At 45.9% G+C, this 20664-nt stretch overlaps 1 protein-coding gene and 1 long non-coding RNA gene across 2 annotated transcripts; one reads left to right on the top strand and one right to left on the bottom strand.

Annotated features, from left to right (window-relative positions):
• Nucleotides 1–11391: 11391 nt before the first annotated feature.
• CD24 (CD24 molecule) lies at nucleotides 11392–16623 on the bottom strand. Its single transcript, XM_082732103.1, has 3 exons — nucleotides 16408–16623; nucleotides 15817–15999; nucleotides 11392–13058 (listed from the first exon to the last, which is right to left on the bottom strand). Exons 2-3 carry the CDS (start codon nucleotides 15883–15885, stop codon nucleotides 12894–12896), a joined length of 234 nt encoding a protein of 77 aa, XP_082588229.1. The 5' UTR covers nucleotides 15886–15999; nucleotides 16408–16623; the 3' UTR covers nucleotides 11392–12893.
• On the top strand, nucleotides 13058–19972 carry LOC309865592. The gene is made up of 3 exons (XR_014312187.1): nucleotides 13058–14752; nucleotides 17592–19295; nucleotides 19338–19972. It is a non-coding gene; the product is annotated as an uncharacterized lncRNA (long non-coding RNA).
• The last annotated feature ends 692 nt before the right edge of the window (nucleotides 19973–20664 follow it).

Below are 20664 nucleotides of genomic sequence, written 5' to 3'. Positions count from 1 at the left end.
TGGGATCGGGTCCCGCATCGAGCTCTCTGCTCAGCAGGGAGCTTGCTTCCCTCTCTCTCTCTCTGGCTGCCTCTCTGTCTACTTGTGATTTCTCTCTGTCGAATAAATAAATCTTTAAAAACAAAAAAAAAACAAAAAAAAAAAACTGTGTTGCTGGGCACCTGGGTGGCTCAGTGGGTTAAGCCACTGCCTTCAGCTCAGGTCACGATCTCGGGGTTCTGGGATCGAGTCCCTCATCAGGCTCTCTGCTCAGTGAGGAGCCTGCTTCCTCCTCTCTCTCTCTCTGCCTGCCTCTCTACCTACTTGTGATCTCTCTGTGTCAAATAAATAAATAAAATCTTAAACAAAACAAAACAAACAAACAAAAAAAAACTGTGTTGCTAAAGTGATCAATCATGTGATACATTAAACTTACCTGGTGGTCTAGTGGTTAGGATTCGGTGCTCTCATATGATACATTATTAAGTGAAACAGCAGGTTATAAAACAACTTTGTTGAACTACATATGCTTTCATGTACATATATCTGTATAGACAAATGGGGAAAGAGACTGGAGACGATATCAAAATGCAGATTGTAGGGATGCCTGGGTGGCTCAGCTGGCTAAGCATCTAACTCTTTGTTTCAGCTCAGGTCATGATCTCATGATTGTGGGACTGAACCCCACACTGGGCTCCGCACTCAGCACGGAGTCTGCTTCAGATTCTCTCTCCCTCTCCCTTCCACTCACTTACTCACTCTCTCTCATTCTCAAATAAATAAATAAATAAATAAATAAAATCTTTTTTAAAAAACGCAAATTGTAGTCATTGCCAGTGGTAGGAGTGACTTGTACTTCTTTTTTTCATGTGTTTCGCAATGAACATGTATTGCTTACATAATTGGAAGAAAACAATAAATGTGGGGATTTAGAAATTATTGTTGTTGTAATGGCATAGAAGAGTAATTGTTTAAATTGTTTTGCCCTGTAATTTTTTGCTTAATTGAAACTTAAATGGAAGCCCCCGAAGGGAGCCATCACCATGGAAGTGTTCTCCTTGGGAGAGGGGAGGATGGGGGGAGACGGGAAAGAGCTGTGGGGCACAGTCTGTTTATCTGTCTCCTTCACCATTTACCCCATGCCCATATGCCTTTGTTGGGTCCCTTCCTAACCTCCTTGAAAATCATAGACCTCTGTGGCCTGTATCATGGATTCAATTGTTTGTCCAACATCCCAGTTGGATATGCCATGGCTGCTATCCAGCCCTGAGCAGTCTCCTAAATTTTCATGACATGATGTCCACTTTAGTGTATGCTTAAATATACAAACATATGCATTTGCTCTTAAACAGCAAAAGGAAGAGCTCTACCTCATGATCCCGCCAGAGAAGATAATCCCAGACTCTCAAGGAGACAATGATAGAGCAGTTGGCTGAAAGCAAAGGGCCACATGACCTGGGTCTGATACCAGTCTACTACAGTATCACCTTGGGCAAGCTACCAAACATCTTTCCATTTTGGTTTCCTCATCTTAAAAGGTGATGATGATGGTAGCAGCACTGACCACATAGAAATGCTTCAAGTATTGGGGCACCTGGGTGGCTCAGTGGGTTAAAGCCTCTGCCTTTGGCTCAGTTCATGATCCCAGGGTCCTGGGATCAAGCCTCACATCGGGCTCTCTGCTCAGCAGGGAGCCTGCTTCCCCCTCTCTCTCTGCCTGCCTCTCTGCCTACTTGTGATCTTTCTCTCTGTCAAATAAATAAAATCTTTAAAAAAAAAAAAAAGAAGAGGAACCTCAGAAATGCTTCAAGTAGAAAATAAAAGGATATATGTTAAAAACATTTAGCATGACTAGTACATGGCATTTACTATTATTTTCTGCTCAAGCCATATCAAAAGTTCATTCATGGAGAATGTTGTCTATAGACTCCTGTAAACATTCAGAGGTTTTTTTCCTTACAAATATTCAATTATAGAGCTGCATATTTGGTTAACACCACTTTAGATCTGATAAAACTGCAGTTGATCCTTGAGCAACACAGTTTAGGACTGTGTGGGTCCACTTATGTCCAGATTTTTTTTTTTCAATAAATGCAATATGGTAAATGTATTTTCTTTTCCTTAAGAATAAGTTTGGGGTTTTTTTAAATATTTATTTATTTTTTGACAGACAGAGACAGAGTGAGAGAGGGAACACAAGCAGGGCGAGTGGGAGAGGGAGAAGCAGGCTTCCCACCAAGCAGGGAGCCCGATATGGGGCTCAATCCCAGGACCCTGGGATCATGACCTGAGCCAAAAGCAGATGCTTAATGACTGAGCCACCCAGGCACCCCTCCTTATGAGTTTTTAAAGAACATTTTCTTTTCTATAGCTTACTTACGGTGAGAGTACAAAATATAATACATATATATACAAAATATGTGTTAATCAACCATTTTTTGTTATCAGTAAGGCTTCTGGTCAACACTGGGCTAATCGTTGGGAGATTTTTTTTTTTTTGCTAATTTAATTCAGTTTATTATATATGTTTTATTGAAGTATAGTCAGCATACAATGTTACATTCATTCAGGTGTACAACCTAGTGATTTGACATTACGCTGTGCTCACCACAAGTATAGCTACCATCTGTCCCCACACAATGCTGTTACAATACCATTGACTATGCTCTTGATGCTGCACCTTTTATCCCAGTGACTCAGTCCATAGCTGGAAGCCTGGATCTCCCACTCCCCTTCACCCATTTTGCCCATCCCCCTCCATACCCTTCCCTCTGGCAACCATTAGTTTTTTCTCTGTATTTTTGGGTCTAGTCCTTATGTTTGGGAGGGGAGTCAAAAGTTATTTATACACAGATTTCCAACTGTGTGGGGGGACGGGAGCCCTTTAATCCCCTTGTTGTTCAAAGATCAGCTGTTCTGCTCAATTAATCTTTGCTATGTCACTTGTCTTGATGAAAATGTTAAGAAATAGACTTAAGAAACAGTTCTGCTCATCACAAGGACGGTGTTAGTGATGTTGACCATATTTACCTTGAAGTCCCTTCCTAAGGACCCATACAAAAAGCTCTCCTCAGACCTCAGGCCTTCTTGTTTACGCACGTGTTTTAAATGCACAAGCAATTTAACTTCTGTTTGGAGTCATGGCCCCTTCCTTCAATTGGCTATAGGAACTATTCAGAACCTCATGACAAGCATTCTTTTTTTTTTTTTTTAATATTTTATTTATTCATTGGACAGACAGAGATCACAAGTAGGCAGAGAAGCAGGCAGAGAGAGGAGGAAGCAGGCTCCCTGCTGAGCAGAGAGCCCGATGCGAGGCTGGATCCCAGGACCCTGGGATCATGACCTGAGCTGAAGGCAAAGGCTTAACCCACTGAGCCATCCAGGTGCCCCATGACAAGCATTCTTGAACCCTATCCATGAACCCACTGTTTTCTTCTACCCCTATTTATTCTCTACCTCAAATTCCTCTTGTAACCCAGTATATAATGCATAATCCTATAACCTGACTCAAATCTTTTATTAGAACGAGACAGAATAAATAAGCAAATAAACAAGTAATAACTGTGTACTGATAAACACATTGTTAGTGATGAGGGTACAAAGAGGAACTGTTTCCTGATTGCATTCACACCCAAGTCTCAACCAGAGTTGTGTCACTGGTTTTATTTCACAAGCTTCATGGAACAGTTCAAAGTTGTTGCAATCTCATTTAAGATAAAAAACAACTATCACTTAGGTTGTATTAATCGATCATTGAGAGAAACCTTCTCAGAGTCTTCATAAATTGTGGTAGGGTGCAAAATGACAGCTGAGTAACAGATCAAATGTATATGAATGCCCAGTGTCTTCTAGAGTAACACCAATGAACTTGCATAAATTGTTGTAGGCTCAGCATGGGAGTACTGAGCCTAATTTCTCACAAAAGGTCTCAGGAAAAAAAAAAAAAAAAGAAGAAGAAGAAGAAAAGAACATTCTGAATCACGGAATGTTTTAAGTTGAATGGAATCTTAGTATTCTAAAACTGTAAAGTACTGGGTACCTGCGTTGCAATGTCGCTTAACAGTCCTGCCTTCCGCTCAGGTCTCGACCCTGGGGTCTTCGGGTCCAGCCCCCTGTTGTGCTCCCAGCTCAGCCCGGAGTCAGCTTCTCTGCCCCGCCCCCCCCCGCGCTCCAGCGCGCATGCGTGCGCTCTCTCAAATACATAAAAATCGTAAAAACAAATAAATAAATAAAACTGTGAAGTATTTCTGAAAAGTCCAATCCTCTTGAAACCCACAGAGGCTTACAGGGGCCATGTAGCAAGTTTTCAGATGCAGGACTGGCCTCTGGATCTGCTGATGACAGTGTTTCAGGCACTAGACATGAGACCCAGGTGATTCTAGCATATATCCATGTGTCCTTTTGGATTTCTGCAGAAACCCAAATGAGAGGCTAGTGGAAAGTCACCCTACTTGTCTCCACGCACAGCCACCATGTAAACACCTTTGCTACAGGCACAACGGCTTGAAGATCCTGGTCAGGACAGGTCTGACTCTATCCCCTGCCAGCCCGTGTCTAAGAAAGCAGAGCAGCTCCGACCTACTGGCAGGCCTGTGCTTCCCAAGTAGGCTGCACTTCCGAATCACCAGCGGACCTTTTAAAAAGTACCAATTAAAAAAAAAAAGTACTGATGACTGAACTCCATCCAGACCAATTAAATCAGAATCTTCGGTAGGTAGAGGGGGCAGACATCACTATTTTTTAAAAAAGATCTTATTTTTAAGTCATTCCTACACCCAAGGTGGGACTCGAATTCACAACCCTGAGATCAAGAGTTGCATGCTCTACCGGACTGAGCCAGCCAGGTGCCCCCAGACATCATTATTTTTTAAAAAGCTTCACACATGATTCTAATATGCAGTCCGAGTTGAGAACCATTGTCATAGTTAGATAAGCAGCATGCTTATCTGATGAAAACCAAGCAGCCCCGAAACCAGCCTATTTAGAAATAGTCCTAACCACCTTCTCATGCTTCCCCCATGACCTAATATAGTATCAAAGGTCTGTCCCTCCCCCAGTTACCCTGGTACTAAGGTATTTCTGCTGGCTCTTTTCCCTTCTCAACATTAATTGAGCACCTACCCTCAGTCACACATCAGGCATCCAGAAATGATTATGGCACTATTCCTGCCTTCAAAGAGCTCACAGACAGGTCAATACAATGTTCATATATTAACAGAAAAGAATGCTGGCCAGAGTTTATCAAATATGAACTAGCAATGTACCAGACTCCACTCTAAGGCTTTGCCTGTTAACTCACTTAATTCTCCCAACAACCTGATGAGATAGGTACAGTTACTCTCAAGCCCATTTACAGACAAGACTCCCAGGCCACAGAGAATGCCTGTAATCAACTAAGCTCTTCAGCGAATCATAGAGAAGCCTGGAGGCAAACTGAGGTAGCCTGGCTTAAGCATCCAGACCTTTAACTGCCACGCTGAGTTGGATGTGTGGATGCATTCACAGAAGACATTGACATTGTTAATTCAGAAAATGGGGAGCGATCTAGTGTGATTAAAAAGTTGAATTGGGGGCGCCTGGGTGGCTCAGTGGGTTAAAGCCTCTGCCTTTGGCTCAAGTCATGATCCCAGGGTCCTGGGATCGAGCCTCGCGTCGGGCTCTCTGCTCAGCAGGGAGGCTGCTTCCTCCTCTCTCTGCCTGCCTCTCTGCCTACTTGTGATTTCTCTCTCTGTCAAATAAATAAATAAAATCTTTAAAAAAAAAAAAAGTTGAATTGGAGCCAGACTGTGAAAAGCCTTAGGACCATGAATTGGGACGGAGTGGGGCGGGGAGTTCTATTTTACATTCTATAGGCGAAGGGTAGCCAGCCAAACTTGTAAAGTGAGGAAAACAATGATCAGATCCACATTTCAGAGAAGAGGCACAAGGTGGAAACACTAAGAGGGAAGGACAGGAAGGCAGAGCTTCAACAGAGGATGCCAGGCAGAAGAAGGCAGGGGGAGGGAGAAGAGAGGTGGGTCGCCTAGACATTTCTGACTTGAAGTGACAGGATCTGGGGCTGATTGGAGGTGGGGAGAGAGGAAAAATCTCCGAGGCTTGTAACGAGAGCGACTTGGCAGGCAGGTGTTCTGAATAGAAAAGCAGCAGGTCTGGGGAGGGAAGGTAATGAGTTCAGCCTTGGACATGTGCGGTTCCTTCACACCTTAGCACCTGCCAGTAGCTGAGAAGCATGACAGCGAGACCGCATCAGACCCTTTGGGCTCACAGAGGTATTTCTTTCCAAAATCATAAATATGGAAACTTTCTCAAGGTTCTTAGAAAGGCACCGATTTTCAAATTTAGATGTAATTGGAAGAGACACGGAAAGGCAAACCATGGCAGGGACTTCGTTGTTTCAAAAAGTACCATCCTACCAAAATTAGAGAAAAAAAAATTCTCTTTATACCTTTATACCGGATATCCTTCCGTAAGGAAGGAATCAAAAATAATCAAGCCAACCCCAAATGAGATTTATGAGAAATGAAAAACACATACTTTTTGGCTACCTCGATATTTGAGTTCTGTTTTATTGACGGTGGTGGTGGCACTGGGTGTGTGTTTGGAATGCTCAGTTCTAAATGGATTTTTCTCATCCTAACTTTATGACATAGCTCTTCAACTATCTGCTTGTCTCTAAACTGTTTGTTTTTATTTACTACGTGGTTTAGGAGACACCCATACAATGAATATTCATTGCATAATTTAGCTATAAATTATGACTAGTATTTACATGTGAATGTTTGATATAACACCCAAATACAATTTAGAGTAATTCTCTGATAAATACAACAGCCCAGATGAGTTTGAAATCATTTTCAAGGAGTAGTTGAAAAAGGTATTTGATTTCCTCCTCCATGAGCACCGATAATTACTTTCTAAAGCTATCCCCAGATTTTGGGTTCTTTTCTATAAACTTGATCAAGGGTTGGGTGTGATGGTCACTTTTAGGATTTCAGAGCAAAGGCCTGCCCTCCTCTGCAGACAGGAAATCTTCCTTGAGAATCAAGATCCTACTCATCACTGGGCTTTGATAAACACTAAACGCTTAACCACGGACCACCACTTCATGAACTTGGAGTGCTCTAACCCACTGAGCCATAAAGCTGGGTGTGCGCAGCAGCACTCTACCATCGAATGAAAGTGGCATATATATGACATCGGGCTTGAAGATACAAGTCACGTGAAGAAGTGGCCCACGGCCTCTACTCCTGTGACATCGCCTTCGCGGGATGTTCCCGTGACCAGTGGACTGAGGAAGAGAAAACATGATTCTGGTTTACAGGGTCTGCACAATATGCAGGCACCACCCCCAAATAGACAGCGACCCTCTACAACTCCCTTCTGGGACACCCCTGAAGGACAGTGATAAAGGAAAATACTCTAGGGGCGCCTGGGTGGCTCAGTCAGTGAAGCTTCTGCCTTCAGATCCCGTCATGATCCCAGGGTTCTAGGATCGAGCCCCATGTCAGGCTCTCGTCTCAGCGAGGAGTCTGCTTTTCCTTCTCCCTCTGCCTGCCCTTCCCTGGCTTGTTCTCTCAATCTCTCTCTCTCTTTGTCAAATAAACAAATAAATAAAATCTTTTAAAAAGGGAACTACTCCAGTGGGCAGAATCACAAGCACTGTAGCTGGTTGTTCATTTTGCCTAGAAAGAGAAATGGCCTTTTGGAGGGGTGGGTCTGCACCAGCTCATGGGTTGAAGCCAACAGGTTAGCTAGATGGACATGATTGGAAACCTGGTGACAAGGCAGGTGGGAAGGAGGTAAATGGGGAGACATCTCTGAATGGGAAAAGAGTGTTAAAATACTTGTGTCCTGGGGTGCCTGGGTGGCTCAGTGGGTTAAGCCTCTGCCTTCTGCTCGGATCATGATCTCAGGGTCCTGGGATCGAGCCCCACGTTGGTCTCTCTGCTCAGCAGGGAGCCTGCTTCCCCCTCTCTTTCTGCCTGTCTCTCTGACTACTTGTGATCTCTCTCTCTCTCTGTGTGTCAAATAAATAAATAAAATCTTCAAAAAAAAAAATACTTGTGTCTCGGGGTGCCTGGGGAGCTCAGTACCAGACTCTAGGTTTCAGTCCAAGTCATGATCTCAGGGTCGTGAGTTCGAGCCCAGCAATGGGCTCTGTGCTCAGCAGAGAGTCTGCTTGCGTTTCTCTCTCCCCCTCCCTCTGTCCCTCCTGCTCAGGCTCTCTCTCTAAAATAAATAAATTAAAAAAAAAAAAAGATATTTGTGTCCCATGTGAATATTCACCAAAAGATGACCTCAGCAGAGGAGTGTTTTAAAAAACAAGTGGATGAGATGGCCTGTTTTAGGTGTACCAGTCAGCTTCATTCCCTAGCCGTCGCTGTCATCACCCAGTGGGTTCATGAACTACATGGCCATGGTGGCAGGGATGGAGGTGATGCACGGGTCCAGCAACAGGGCCTTGTGTTCAGCCTGACCCGGCTACAGCCGCCGCTGAGTGCCCAAACTGCTGCAGCAGTGACCAACACTGACGCCCCCACATGGCACCACTCCTGGGAGCGATCAGCCACGTGGAATGTTGATTACATTGGACCACGTCCACCATGGAAGAAGCAGCATTTTGTTCTTACCAAATAGACACTTATTTTTGGATATGGATTTGCCTTCTCTGCATATGTTTTTGCCAAAATGCTTGTGAATTTACAGAATACCTTATCCACCATCATGCTGATCCACATAATATTGCTTCTGATGAAGGAACTTGGCCAATGATGAGTGGCAATGGGCCCACATCTGTGCGATTCACTGGTTTTACCATTTTCCCCTGCCACCCTGGAGCAATGGATTGATAGAATGGCCTTTTGAAAACTCAAGTGACAGGTCCAGGTAGCGGGCAATATCTCAGGGCTAGGACTTTGAATTCCAGGAGGCTTTCTGTGCTCTAACCACGGTGCTGTTTTGATCCCATAGCCACAATTCGCACATCCAGGAATCAAGGAGTGAAAATGGGAGTGGCACCACTCACTATCATCTCTGTGATTCACTAGCACACTGTACACTCCCTGTCCTTGAGAACTTGTGCTCTGCTGGCCTAGAGATCTTAGTTCTAAAGGAAGGAATGCTTCCATCAGCAGACACAGCAGTGGTTCCACTGAACCAGAAGTTGAGATCGCCACCCAACCACTTTGAGCTCCACAAGCCTCTGAATCAACAAAGAAGGTAGTTACTCTGCTGGGTAGAGGGACCGATCCTGACTACCAATGGAAATTTGGGTTGCTAAGCAACAGGACATCTGGAAAAACAGAGCTGTTGAGGCATCTCTTAGTACTACCAGGTCCTGTGATTGAAGTGGGTAGAAAACTACAACCAAATTCAGACAAAGGTTTAAGTCACCTCTCCAGGTTAAGAACCATGACCAGCTGAAGTGCTTGCTGAGGGCAAAGGAAATATGGAATGGATGATGGAAGGCAGCTATAAAAACCGGCTATAGCCACGTGACCAGTTGCTGAAATGAGGACTGTGAATTCTATTTCTTCCTTATGTTTGTATATACACTCACATGCAAAGAGCACATTTGTGGGGCGCCTGGGTGGCTCAGTGGGTTAAGCCGCTGCCTTCGGCTCAGGTCATGATCTCGGGGTCCTGGGATCGAGTCCTGCATCGGGCTCTCTGCTCGGCAGGGAGCCTGCTTCCCTCTCTCTCTCTCTCTCTGACTGCCTCTCCATCTACTTGTGATTTCTCTCTGTCAAATAAATAAATAAAATCTTTAAAAAAAAAAAAAAGAGCACATTTGTTTTCTTCCCCCATCATCTAATGTTATGTACTAGTAACAATAAACTTTGTATCTCAGCATTTATGTGGGTTATCAAGACGAGTGAGAATGATCAAGAGTTTGTCTGGGGTTGTATGCAGGATAGTTCCATCGCATTAGATGTATCATCTTGTTATTGTCCTTGTTTGTTAATTAAGTGTGGTTCAGAGTGGAGTGTGAATGCCAGGTTGACAAGAGGTGGACTGTATGATCAGTTCATGTGTCAAATTGGGTAGTCCCACCACTCAGCCAAACCTAGGTGTTGCTATGAAGGATTTTGTAAATGTTTTTAATGTCTGTTATCAGTTGACTTGAGACTCTCCTACTCTGGGTGGGCCTGATTCCATCAGCTGAAAGGCCTTAACAGAACTGATTCCTTGAAGAGGAAACTGCTACCTGTAGACTAGTTCCCACTTACTCTCTAATTCCATCCTGTCTTTTCTGGCAGTCCCTGACCAGCAATAAAGATGGTAGAACTAGGAGTCCAGGAACACACTAGAAGTATCAAAGAACTCTAGGGGGTGCCTGGGTGGCTCAGTGGGTTAAGGCCTCTGCCTTTGGCTCAGGTCATGATCCCAGGGTCCTGGGATGGAGCCCCGCATCGGGCTCTCTGCTCAGCAGGGAGCCTGCTTCCCTTCCTCTCTGCCTGCCTCTCTGCCTACTTGTAATCTCTGTCTGTCAAATAAAATCTTAAAAAAAAAAAAAAAAAAAGAACTCTAGAATACAAAAGGAGCAGATAGAAGTGACAGCTTAGGAAACCAAAGTTGACTTGTGGACCTCAGTGCAGATCTAGAAACAGCGCCAGTAATTAAACAGACTCAGGAACTTAGCACATGTTCCCTCCATCAGAAATGGCACCAAGACCATCCCTAATGATGCAGCCCAGAGCCCCTGACTCACCACCCTGGCCGGTTTGCCTCACAGCACTAAGTGACAACATACTGCTTATCTGTCATCATATACATTCTCTTTCCCAACCAAAGTAACTTGCCCAGCAAGTTCAGCATTCCATTTCAATACCCTAGAATACTAGCTGGTGCCCAAGTTGTTGAATAACTAGGGGAGTATACAGTCTTCCTTCCCAGCTTTAAGATGACCACTTTCAGATTAATTCTTTAGTCAAAACCTCCTGCTGCTATGCAATGCAATGTGAAACAGCTGTACTATAACGTTCTGGTTAATAGAAAAATAGATATATTCTTAATAGCTTAAATAGATTCCTATAACCATGATAATCCGCAAAGTATTTGCTGCATCAGAAAAATTTAAAATTCGGGGCGCCTGGGTGGCTCAGTGGTTTAAGCCGCTGCCTTCGGCTCAGGTCATGATCTCAGGGTCCTGGGATCGGGTCCCGCATCGGGCTCTCTGCTCCGCAGGGAGCCTGCTTCCCTCTCTCTCTCTCTCCTGCCTCTCCATCTACTCGTGATTTCTCTCTGTCAAATAAATAAATAAAATCTTTAAAAAAAAAAAAAAAGAAAAATTTAAAATTCAATAGGGGCATCTGGGTGGCTCAGTTGGTTAAGCATCCACCTCTTGCTCCCTCCCCAACCCCTCCCTTCCTCTAAAAAATTAAAAAAAAAAACTTAAAATTCAACAGATTGCTCTTTCAGCCATTTCTTTTTATTTACAGTTTGTGTTCAATGCAAATCAATTCCATAACATGAGAAGTTACTATGAATCAAAGCATAAATACACAAACACAATATACAATCCAAAATAGATGTACAGCATTCAGGTATGAAACAAAATGGAATGTTCATTCACACACACAGTAGCTTGAGATCAGTTGAATATGGTTGTTCTGGTAAAGGTTCCTAAAGATGGGAAAAAATGACTTTGGTTATCAAGACTACTGCGGCCATATTAAATACTGGAACATCTAAGCATCAGTGTGTGACCATGCGAACAAAAGACCTTAGAGTGTCTATTTTTAAAAAGCTTTCTGTGCATCGAGGAAGTTGTAAAAAGATTTACTTGCCAGAATCAAGCCCACTTTAGGCTTAGGACCAGGTTCTAACTATCTAAAGATACTGACTAACAGAAAGTATTCCAAATGTGGCTATTCTGATTCAGAGTTTAAAAAAAAAAAAAAAGTATTTACAGAAAAGAGTATAAAATTTTCCCAAATTTAATGTAAGCTTCCAGTCTTCACTTCCCAAATACTTGATTTACAATTTTGGCTTCTGCACACATTTTGCCTTTTTAATTTCAAGATTTGTTGATTTTACCTTCAAAACAGATCATTTTTGAAATTACAAAATATTCAACATATGCAGAAATGAAAAGCATTTTGAAGTTAGTGGAGGTCAATGTTCCTCTACTCTTTGGAATCAAGTTTAGTTAAATGACTCTGGCACTCTTGAATACGAGTAAGTGATCAGTATATAAGCAAAATTTACTCATTATGCTTTAATCGGGGGGTAGATTCCAATCCATCATTGCCCTGATACATGTCAATTAATATATAAAAAAATCAAATGCAATATCAAATTCAAAGCCTCAGAGGAAAGAGTTCAGTTCCCAAGAAACAGTGATAGCTTAACAAGGTAAAACTTTTTATCTAGAGTACACAGGCATTAAGTTAGTACTGCTAAAACAATGCATTGAGGATTTACAGTAACTCCTGGAAGTTCCTTCTAATGTACGAATAAATAGAATCAGGGAAGCTTTCTGTATTAACTGTTTTCAATGGCCTTGAAGATTTAATGAACCGAATGAAAACTGAATGTGTTCACATCTCATCTTTTACATCTAGGTAAGATAAAATCTAGTCTCATATTCAAGGTAGAATTTTACATGTCCATACTTCTTAAGCCACATTTAAAGAAATTATCTCTTAACTAATCTTGAATGTTGTCTCTTCATCTTGTACATGGAACTCCAGCAGATTTAATAGACATTCATCATCTAGTCAAACCCTTTACATGTTCTTCAAACCAATCAAATTTGGGATCCTCAACATTTTCGGTGTCAATAAAATAAGGTGTGGAATTAGCAGATACGATGAAGACCTGTTTTTCCTTGTCACACTGGATGTCTAGACGCCATTTGGATTGGGTTTAGAAGATGGGCAAGTATAGATGTTTTTGGCCTGAGTCTTTTAACAGTAGAGCTGTAGAAGAGAGAACGAGATCACGAAGAGACTGGCTGTTGACTGCAGAGCACCGCCAGTTGGTGTGGTGGTGGTATTAGCTGGATTGGGAGCAGTCGAGGTACTCTGGGAGGAGTTGTTTGCAGCTGTTATACTTGTTGTATTTGAATAAATCTAAAATATACAAAAAGTTACACTGGTAAATTTCCACAGGTCACAGCTGCCTCTACGCATCCTTAATATGCTATGTGATAAAAGAGAGATTCCTAGATTGCTCTTCCCCCATGGTTTCCTTACCTGTCATTTAGTTCTGAATTCTTGCTTAGTTCCGTTAAGATCATTCTTTTGATTCAACACAAACTACCTACAGATGCCTACAGGACTGCAAAGGTAGCAGCGACCAAAAACGTTCCTCTAACTATTAACTTCCAAGACTGTGGCTTTATTTTTAATTCTTTTTAAAGAAATAAAGGACCAAGTTAACTAATCTAGGTTTTGTGATGATGCCAACTTACTGGCATTGCAAAAGATTTGCCCTGGTCTCCCAGTAAGGGGAAGCTTTGAAAGTTGCATGAGTAATGTGGATTCTAAAATACTGTAAAATCTGTACGTTTGTCAAACTGTCTATCCTGGATTTGCTAGGTAACTTTCCCATACCCATTTAACAAAGCCTTGGATTTAACTTAAGGGGACATGGGATATATTATCTGCTCCCTTGAAATCTTGAAATTATATAGATCTATATAGTCTTCTCAAAAGTGGCCACAACATTTGTTTTAAACTGAAAAAGATGATGTCTTTCCTGAGTCTTTCCTGAAGCAAAAGGACTTCTCCCCCAAATGCCATGGAGTCAGAATGACAGCACAAAAGACACCAACAGGGTCTGGTGTTAAGTTTTCACCAGCAGCAGCCTCCCTGCCTGGTCATTAAGTCCAATGCTGTGGCCAAGAATCAACGTTCCCCCAGTGTCCCAACGCCTAGTGGCACCATTCACCACACTGATTTTTCAAGTCACGAAATGCACAGTCCAGCGGGGCACGTGATAATCTCTCCTTTGTCACAGAACAAAGGCAGATGGGAGATTTCAGCTCTCCCTGCGAGGGAGGGTTTAAGAGGGCTTCTGATTACAGACAGGAGGGAGGATGTGGCACCAGGCAGGTCTGGGCCACATGTCCATTTTGCTGCCGATGATCCAAAGATAAATCCGTTCTATAGCAGCATCAGCTCCCTTTGTTGTAAAACCCATCATTAAGCAAATATGGGCTTAAAATGTATAAATCCGACCCAAAATAAAGGAAAATCTTGGTCAAGTCCAACATGCTTACTGAGCACCTACTGTGTGCAACATTCAGCCTCTCCTGCCAAGGAAATGGCATTCCCTAAAAGGAAAGCATTAATAATACGGGAAATTATCTAAACCAGAGCTGTTTGGGGACAAAACCTGGTTTGGGATGCCTTATAGGTTATCTGTTCTCACGTATACAAAGACCTTATAGTGTGAGTGCAGCGGGTGACCTTTGTCACAGAGCCTAGTGCACCTATAGGCGAATCTAAAGGTCCTCTACACCAACAAAAGACACAAATGTTAATGTGTGAAATTGACATTAAATAAAAATTTCCCTACCAAACTAGATTTGCTTACCTAAAACCTCCCTTTTGAAATTTTGGGGTGGGGGGGATCTGGTCGGAATGGAGGTGGGGTGCGGGTGAGGGAGATCAGCACGTTTTCGGCGGCCGCGCCCCTCCCCCACGGAGGAATTGTGAAAGGCTCGGGAGCGCAGCCGACCCGCAAGACAACAATAGGGTACAGTCACCCGGCCCGCGGAGGGGAAGCGGAGGAGCGCTTCGCTCTCCGGCTGCGCTTCCAGGTGAGCACGGCGGCTGTCTGGGCGACCAAAGACCCGTCGCACCCAACTTCTCGGAGGAAAAAGCTCAGGAGACACTCCTCATAAAGCCCCATTGTAAGAGGCGGGGAGCCCCACGTTCCCACCTCTGCCCTCCCAGAGCGAGCTCCTGGAAAAAATTGACCCTTCTCGCCCCCCGCCTCCCGCGCCCCCCACCCCGCTCGGTTCTCCCAGGCTCAGCCCCCAGCCTCCCTCGAGGAGGCCGCGCAGCCACCTGCGGGGCAGCGCGGTCCTCGTTAACCGCGCTGACCCGAAATCGGTTCCCGGGATAGAGAATCTGGGAGGGGGCGGCGGCGATGGGGACAAAGCCTGCCGGGGACTTGACTCGGGACGGCAACGTCCCACCCGCCGCCTGCCCAGAGGTAGCCGATGGGAGCTACCACGGGGTTCCCAGGTGACAAGAGATGGGCGTGTAATTTAAGGTCGGACCCGGGAGAGCGCAGGGTGAGGAGCGGGTCCCCGCCCAGGCTTCAGCCGGGAACTGCGCGGGACTGGGGTGGGTTAACAGGGCCCGAAAGCCAGGGTTTCCTCGAACCAGCTAAGACGAGGATGGGTGAGAACGGCGTCCCGAAGGGGATCGTCCCCTTTGTGTGGTACTCAGGGGGCGCGAAGACACTCCTGGAGGGAAGCGGGGTGCCCTCCCGGGACAGCCCGAGGTCTCCGGACGCTCCAGAGGTGGGAAAGACACGTTCTCTTTCCCGCTAGGGCCTCGGACCTCTGGGAGAAAGCGGGTGGTGGACTCCAGCCGGCCCGGGAAGGAGCTACTTGGGACTCGGGGCAGGGCAGGGGCCTCCCGGCCCACGCGCGGAGGGGCATTGTTCCCGGGGCCGCGGGAGGGTGGGGGCAGCCCGCCGGGGGAGCGGAAAGTGGGCTCCACGTTGCCCTCCCCCAGGCCAGATCCTGCGGGATTCTCTCTCCGCAACCCCAGTCGGCTGCCCGCGCTGGGGGCGCAGGTCGGTCCCCTGGGGGCGGCTCCGACCCCCCCCACAAGGCGCGGCCCACGAGCCCCGCGGGCGCCAGGGCCTCACCTGCGTGGGTAGGAGCAGCGCCAGAAGCAGCAGCCCCAGTCCGAGCCTGGCCACCATCGCTCTGCCCATGTCCGCTCCGTCGGCGTCGGTGCGCGGCGCGTCTCACTGGTTGCGGGGTGAGTGGAGAACCGCTGGCTCCGGGCGGGCGCAGGCAAGGTGGGGAGCGCGGCCGGCCGGCGGGACCTTATATACCGGGACAGCCACAATAGCCGTGACGTGGCGCCGCCCGCCCACCCGCGCTCCCCTCCGCCGTCGCCACCGCCCCCCGCGCGCGCCCGCCCGCCGCCTCCCCGCCCTCCCCACCCCCTCCCCCGCCGGGCTCCCCCGCGCCCCCTCCCTCCGCCGCCGCCCGGGAGACCCCGGGGCGGCCGGGCCGCGGCAGGTGGGCGGCAGGGCGCCGCCGGCTGCTGGCATGCTGCTTTATGTTTCCCCGCGCCGACTGCGTGCAGGCTGGCACAGGCGCCCGGCGACTCCCACACAGGACCCGGGGCGAACTCGCGAGCCACACACGCCGCTCCCGGGGCCCGGCCCAAGTTTCCTTTGTTTCCCCGGCCCTGCCATCTTACCCCCTCCCCCCCAACACACACACACCCCCGGAAGAAAAGTCTGAGGCTCCCGCGCGGCGAACAGCCTTAGTCCCGGCTCCGACCGTAGCGGGGGCCCCGGGGGCGGGGGGCTCCCTCGGCTCGGGGTTCCTCAAATCCCTGCACCGGAGGAAGGGGGACTGTGGGGGTCTTCTGGGGACCCGGGCTGGCCGGCGGGGCTCGCCGGCGGCGCCCGGGCTCGGAGCAACGTGTGTGCTCGGCCTCGCGCCCACCGCGCCCGCCCAGCCACTCGCTTTGTTTTTCGAGCTCCTGCGTCGGCCACGCTGTGTGAGCTCCGGGGCGCATCCCGGGTCCGCATCCTCCGGAGAGTTGGGGAGCCGCCCGCCGGGCGCGGACTCGCTGCCCGGACGCCGGACGCCGCGAGCGACCGGGTGTTGGTCCTGGCGCTCCTCTCTGCCGCGGCGGGCGGACAGGGGCGAGCAGGCGACAGCCCACCCTGAGGGGTGACCCACCCCCTCCGGCCCTACAAGCCCCGCTAATCTTCCCCCCACGCGGATTTGCTCCCAGGCCCTACGCAGGGAACAGGAACCTCTCTGACGGTCCTATTAGAATTCACCGCCCCTCTGGAATTCCTGGGGACACACTTCTTTGGTCTCTGTTGCAAAGCACTTGCTCGTCTGGCGTTTAAAGTCAAAGCTTTTGGGACAGGCATTTACTTCTACGTAGCTGCCATTAGGCAATTGAATGAACAGGCGAAAATACATCAGTCATCATTCAGCAGATTTTAGTGGAAGGTATTTTCCAACCATTCTATTGCAAAAACTTTAAAGCATACAGCACACTGGAGTTATTTTCGGCTTAATTTTTTGTATTACAGGACTTAATCCTTGTATTTTAAGTTTGCCTGAGTGTTTTGCAGTCTTTAAAGGAAACAACAGAGACCAAACCCTACTAGTAGGGTTGTGAATTTGTTTAAATTTCACTTTTCCAGAACAGTCTTGTAAAAACAAGCTTAGTTTTATGGAAGCAGAGTGACATGGACTCCACAATAATGGGTCTTTGACTGAATTGGTCTGTGCCTTAATGGTCAGTCACTTTAACTAGGTAACTTTCCACCTTCCGTATGTGCTTGGGCACGCAGGAATTTCTGCCGTGCCCCAGTGGACTTTCCCGTTAGTGTTTCTACGTTGTATAGAAATAACCGGTTCAGCTTCTCCACTCTTCTTGCAGGGTGTGAATGAATGGACTGTGGCTCAGGAGTTCCTGGTTCCAAGGCGGGGCTCATAGGTTCTCCGGAAGCTGCTTATTGAACTAAATGGTGGTATTCATAGGAATGTCCTTTATCTTTTTTTTTTTTTTTTCCCTATTCCTCCTCCCCGTCTGCCTCCTCCCTCCTCTTCATTATTAATTTAAGGAAATGGACAGCAATGATTAAGAATACAGACTCTGGAGTCGGACTGACTGGGTTCAAATCCTGACTGTGGAGGGAAAGGCTCAGTTTCTTCATCTGTAAAATGGAGATAATAGAACCACACTATTAGTTATTGAAGAGTTAATGTGGATGAGATGTTTAGACCAGTGCCTATCTTCTTCTGGGAGCTCTCAGGCGCAATTTGCTCTCGCATGCAAGGAAGGTCCCAGGAACCAAAATGTACGCACCTTCTTTGCAGCTGTGTGATTTGTGGAAGCAATAACAAGCATCAAATAGGACCCAAAATTGGCCAGGCACTTGGGATCTCTGCTTTGGGAGCCACTTCATCACCAGCTAATGAGACTGCCTAATTCACAAAGCAAGGCCTTTCACATCTGCCTAGCGGTTCCCCTGGGCATCCTCCAGGGGCTATGGCCCAGGGCTTTGGCAGTTCTGGACCCTGGAGACTTAGCCCTCCTGGAAAGTCATCCTCACAAATCCCCACCACACCTGATTTCCTATTTGGCAGGAAACTCAAGAAAATCTCCCTGAAATCCTCCGGGACTCTTTGCTCATGCTACTAAATTGTGAATCTCATCAGTTCTCCTAGAATTTTTTCTAAGACACACGTCCAATTTCCTTTTTTTTTTTTTTTCTTTTTTTTTTTTCTAAAGTAGGCTCCACACCCAATATGGAGCTCGAACTCACAACCCAGGATCAGAAGTCCCATGCTCTAATAAATGAGCCAGCCAGGTGTCTCTCCAATTTCCAATTGTTACAGAGAAATTATTTCACGGAATGATCTCGAAACCAAATGATAAAATAAACTGAGCTGTTTGTGGAAAGTCATAACTTTATATTTTAATATTTTTTTCATGAGATGGCATGGGACCTACCTTTTTGAGGCTAGTTCTCTTATGAGTACAATTAAGGGAGCAATACGTACAATTTCTAAGTGCAGAACTGTGAGGAATGTTGAAGAGACAGACAGGCATGCCTTCTAGTAGACTCCGGAGTCAGACATGGATTAGAATCTGTCTGGCCTCATCACTCTTGAACAGCCTGACTTTGGGCGAGTTTCCCAACGTCTCTACACCATGAATTCCTCACCTGGCAATTGATTCCCAGCTCACAGGAGTATGAGTTTTACTGAGATAATGTGTATGGTTAGCAGAGTGCCCAGCACACAGTAAGGACTCACTAAGCTGCCCGCCCCCCCACCCCACCCCCTCTATTGCTACAGGGCATATCCATTATCTAGTGGGTTTTTAAATGTTTCATTTGTATAGCCCTTTCTCTTTTTTTTTTTTCAAGCATCTTTGCATATTGCATTTTATATGTGCACCTATGAGGTCACTGAGGTCGGTGGCATTAGTTTCATTTACATTTCCGAGGGACAGAGAAGTTAAGTAACTTGCCTAAGGCCACACAGCCAATTATGGTGCCTCACCCAAAGCTAGAACCACAGCATCCTGACCCAGGCCCCAGGCATTCTCTGCTTTGCCCACAAGAGTGGAGACCATGTCTTCTCAACCTCATAGCCTCTGCACCTAGCATTCAATCAGTATTTGCTGATTCAACGGACTCCTGTTAAAGGAGCAGGTTAATTTGTTTTTTAAGGTGAACTAATAAAGCCTATTTCTAGGATAACAGATGTGCTTTATACCAGAAATGGTAGCTGGGATAATCAAATATTTCATTTAAATTCTATTCTGCTATATGGTGCTAGTCTTATTTACGTTCACAATATCTTTCGCCCATATTTCATGCCACCCTAGATTTGACTGGCATTTAACATTTTAACTTATCCGGATTTTTCAGCTAAGCCTTGTTCTGTACTGAGGAACTCCAGCCTGTTTTCAGCCGTGAGTTGACAGTGAAGGTAACAAAGTGAATTAGCACTTCTGACAGAACGGGGTTCTAAGTCTCGGTGATGGAGCTCGATCAATCCGCTGATAAGGCTTAGCCTGACTCTGTGGAGACATGCTGCCCCCTGCTGGCCATAAGGACGCCCTCAGCTCTAACTGTCAAACAATAAAAACCCCTTTGTGCTGATTTTAAAAGCCTTGAATTTTTGAAGCCCTATAAAGCTAATAAACCACAATGAACTTCTTTAATTTTTAGTTCTTTTTTTTCCCCTCTAGAGTCGCTCAACGAAATTCTCTCAGGTCTTCAGCTCCATCCAAATAAAAAAACAAAATGTAAAGTGAAAGAATTGTGTGCACAGAATTGCATCTGTGCATTTTCAGATGCAAATTGGGTAGCAGGATGCTTACCTCTAAGCATCCGGGGATTTTTTTCTTAAGGAAATGGAAAAAAAAAAAAAAAAGAAGAAAAGAAAGAAAGAAGGAAGGAAAAAAGAGGCAGCAGCAACTCTTAATCTCCTTGGCCAGAATTTAAATTCACTGTCTCCAGTTGTGTTGGCAAGGATGTGAGAAATCAGGCCCTAGCATCAATGCTGATGGGATTATGGAAAAGAATTTAACGTTTATCAGTATTAAAAATACATGTCCCCTTAGACCTACCAATTCTGATTTTAGGAATTTGCCTACACATATACTTGCAGATATGCAAAAGGATATATGTTCAAAAATTTGTTGCAGCGCTGTTTACAACCACAAAGGATTGGAAATCAACTAATTCTCCAAAGGCTGAGGCCCAGCTATATAAATGATAGCATATCCTTATCATGAAATAGTATAAGTCATTTAAAAGAGAAAAAGAGCATTACATGTACTACAAAGAAGAATCTCCAAGATAAATTCTTTTTTTTGTTTTTTAAGATTTTTTATTTATTTGTTAGAGAGAGAGAGAAATACAGAGCACAAGCACAGGCAGACAGAGTGGCAGGCTAGAGGCAGAGGGAGAAGCAGGCTCCCTGCCAAGCAAGGA

Source organism: Mustela nivalis (assembly GCF_964662115.1).
Source record: "Mustela nivalis genome assembly, chromosome: 5".
Lineage (NCBI taxonomy): Eukaryota > Metazoa > Chordata > Mammalia > Carnivora > Mustelidae > Mustela > Mustela nivalis.
This window is presented reverse-complemented; position numbering and strand designations above follow the sequence as displayed.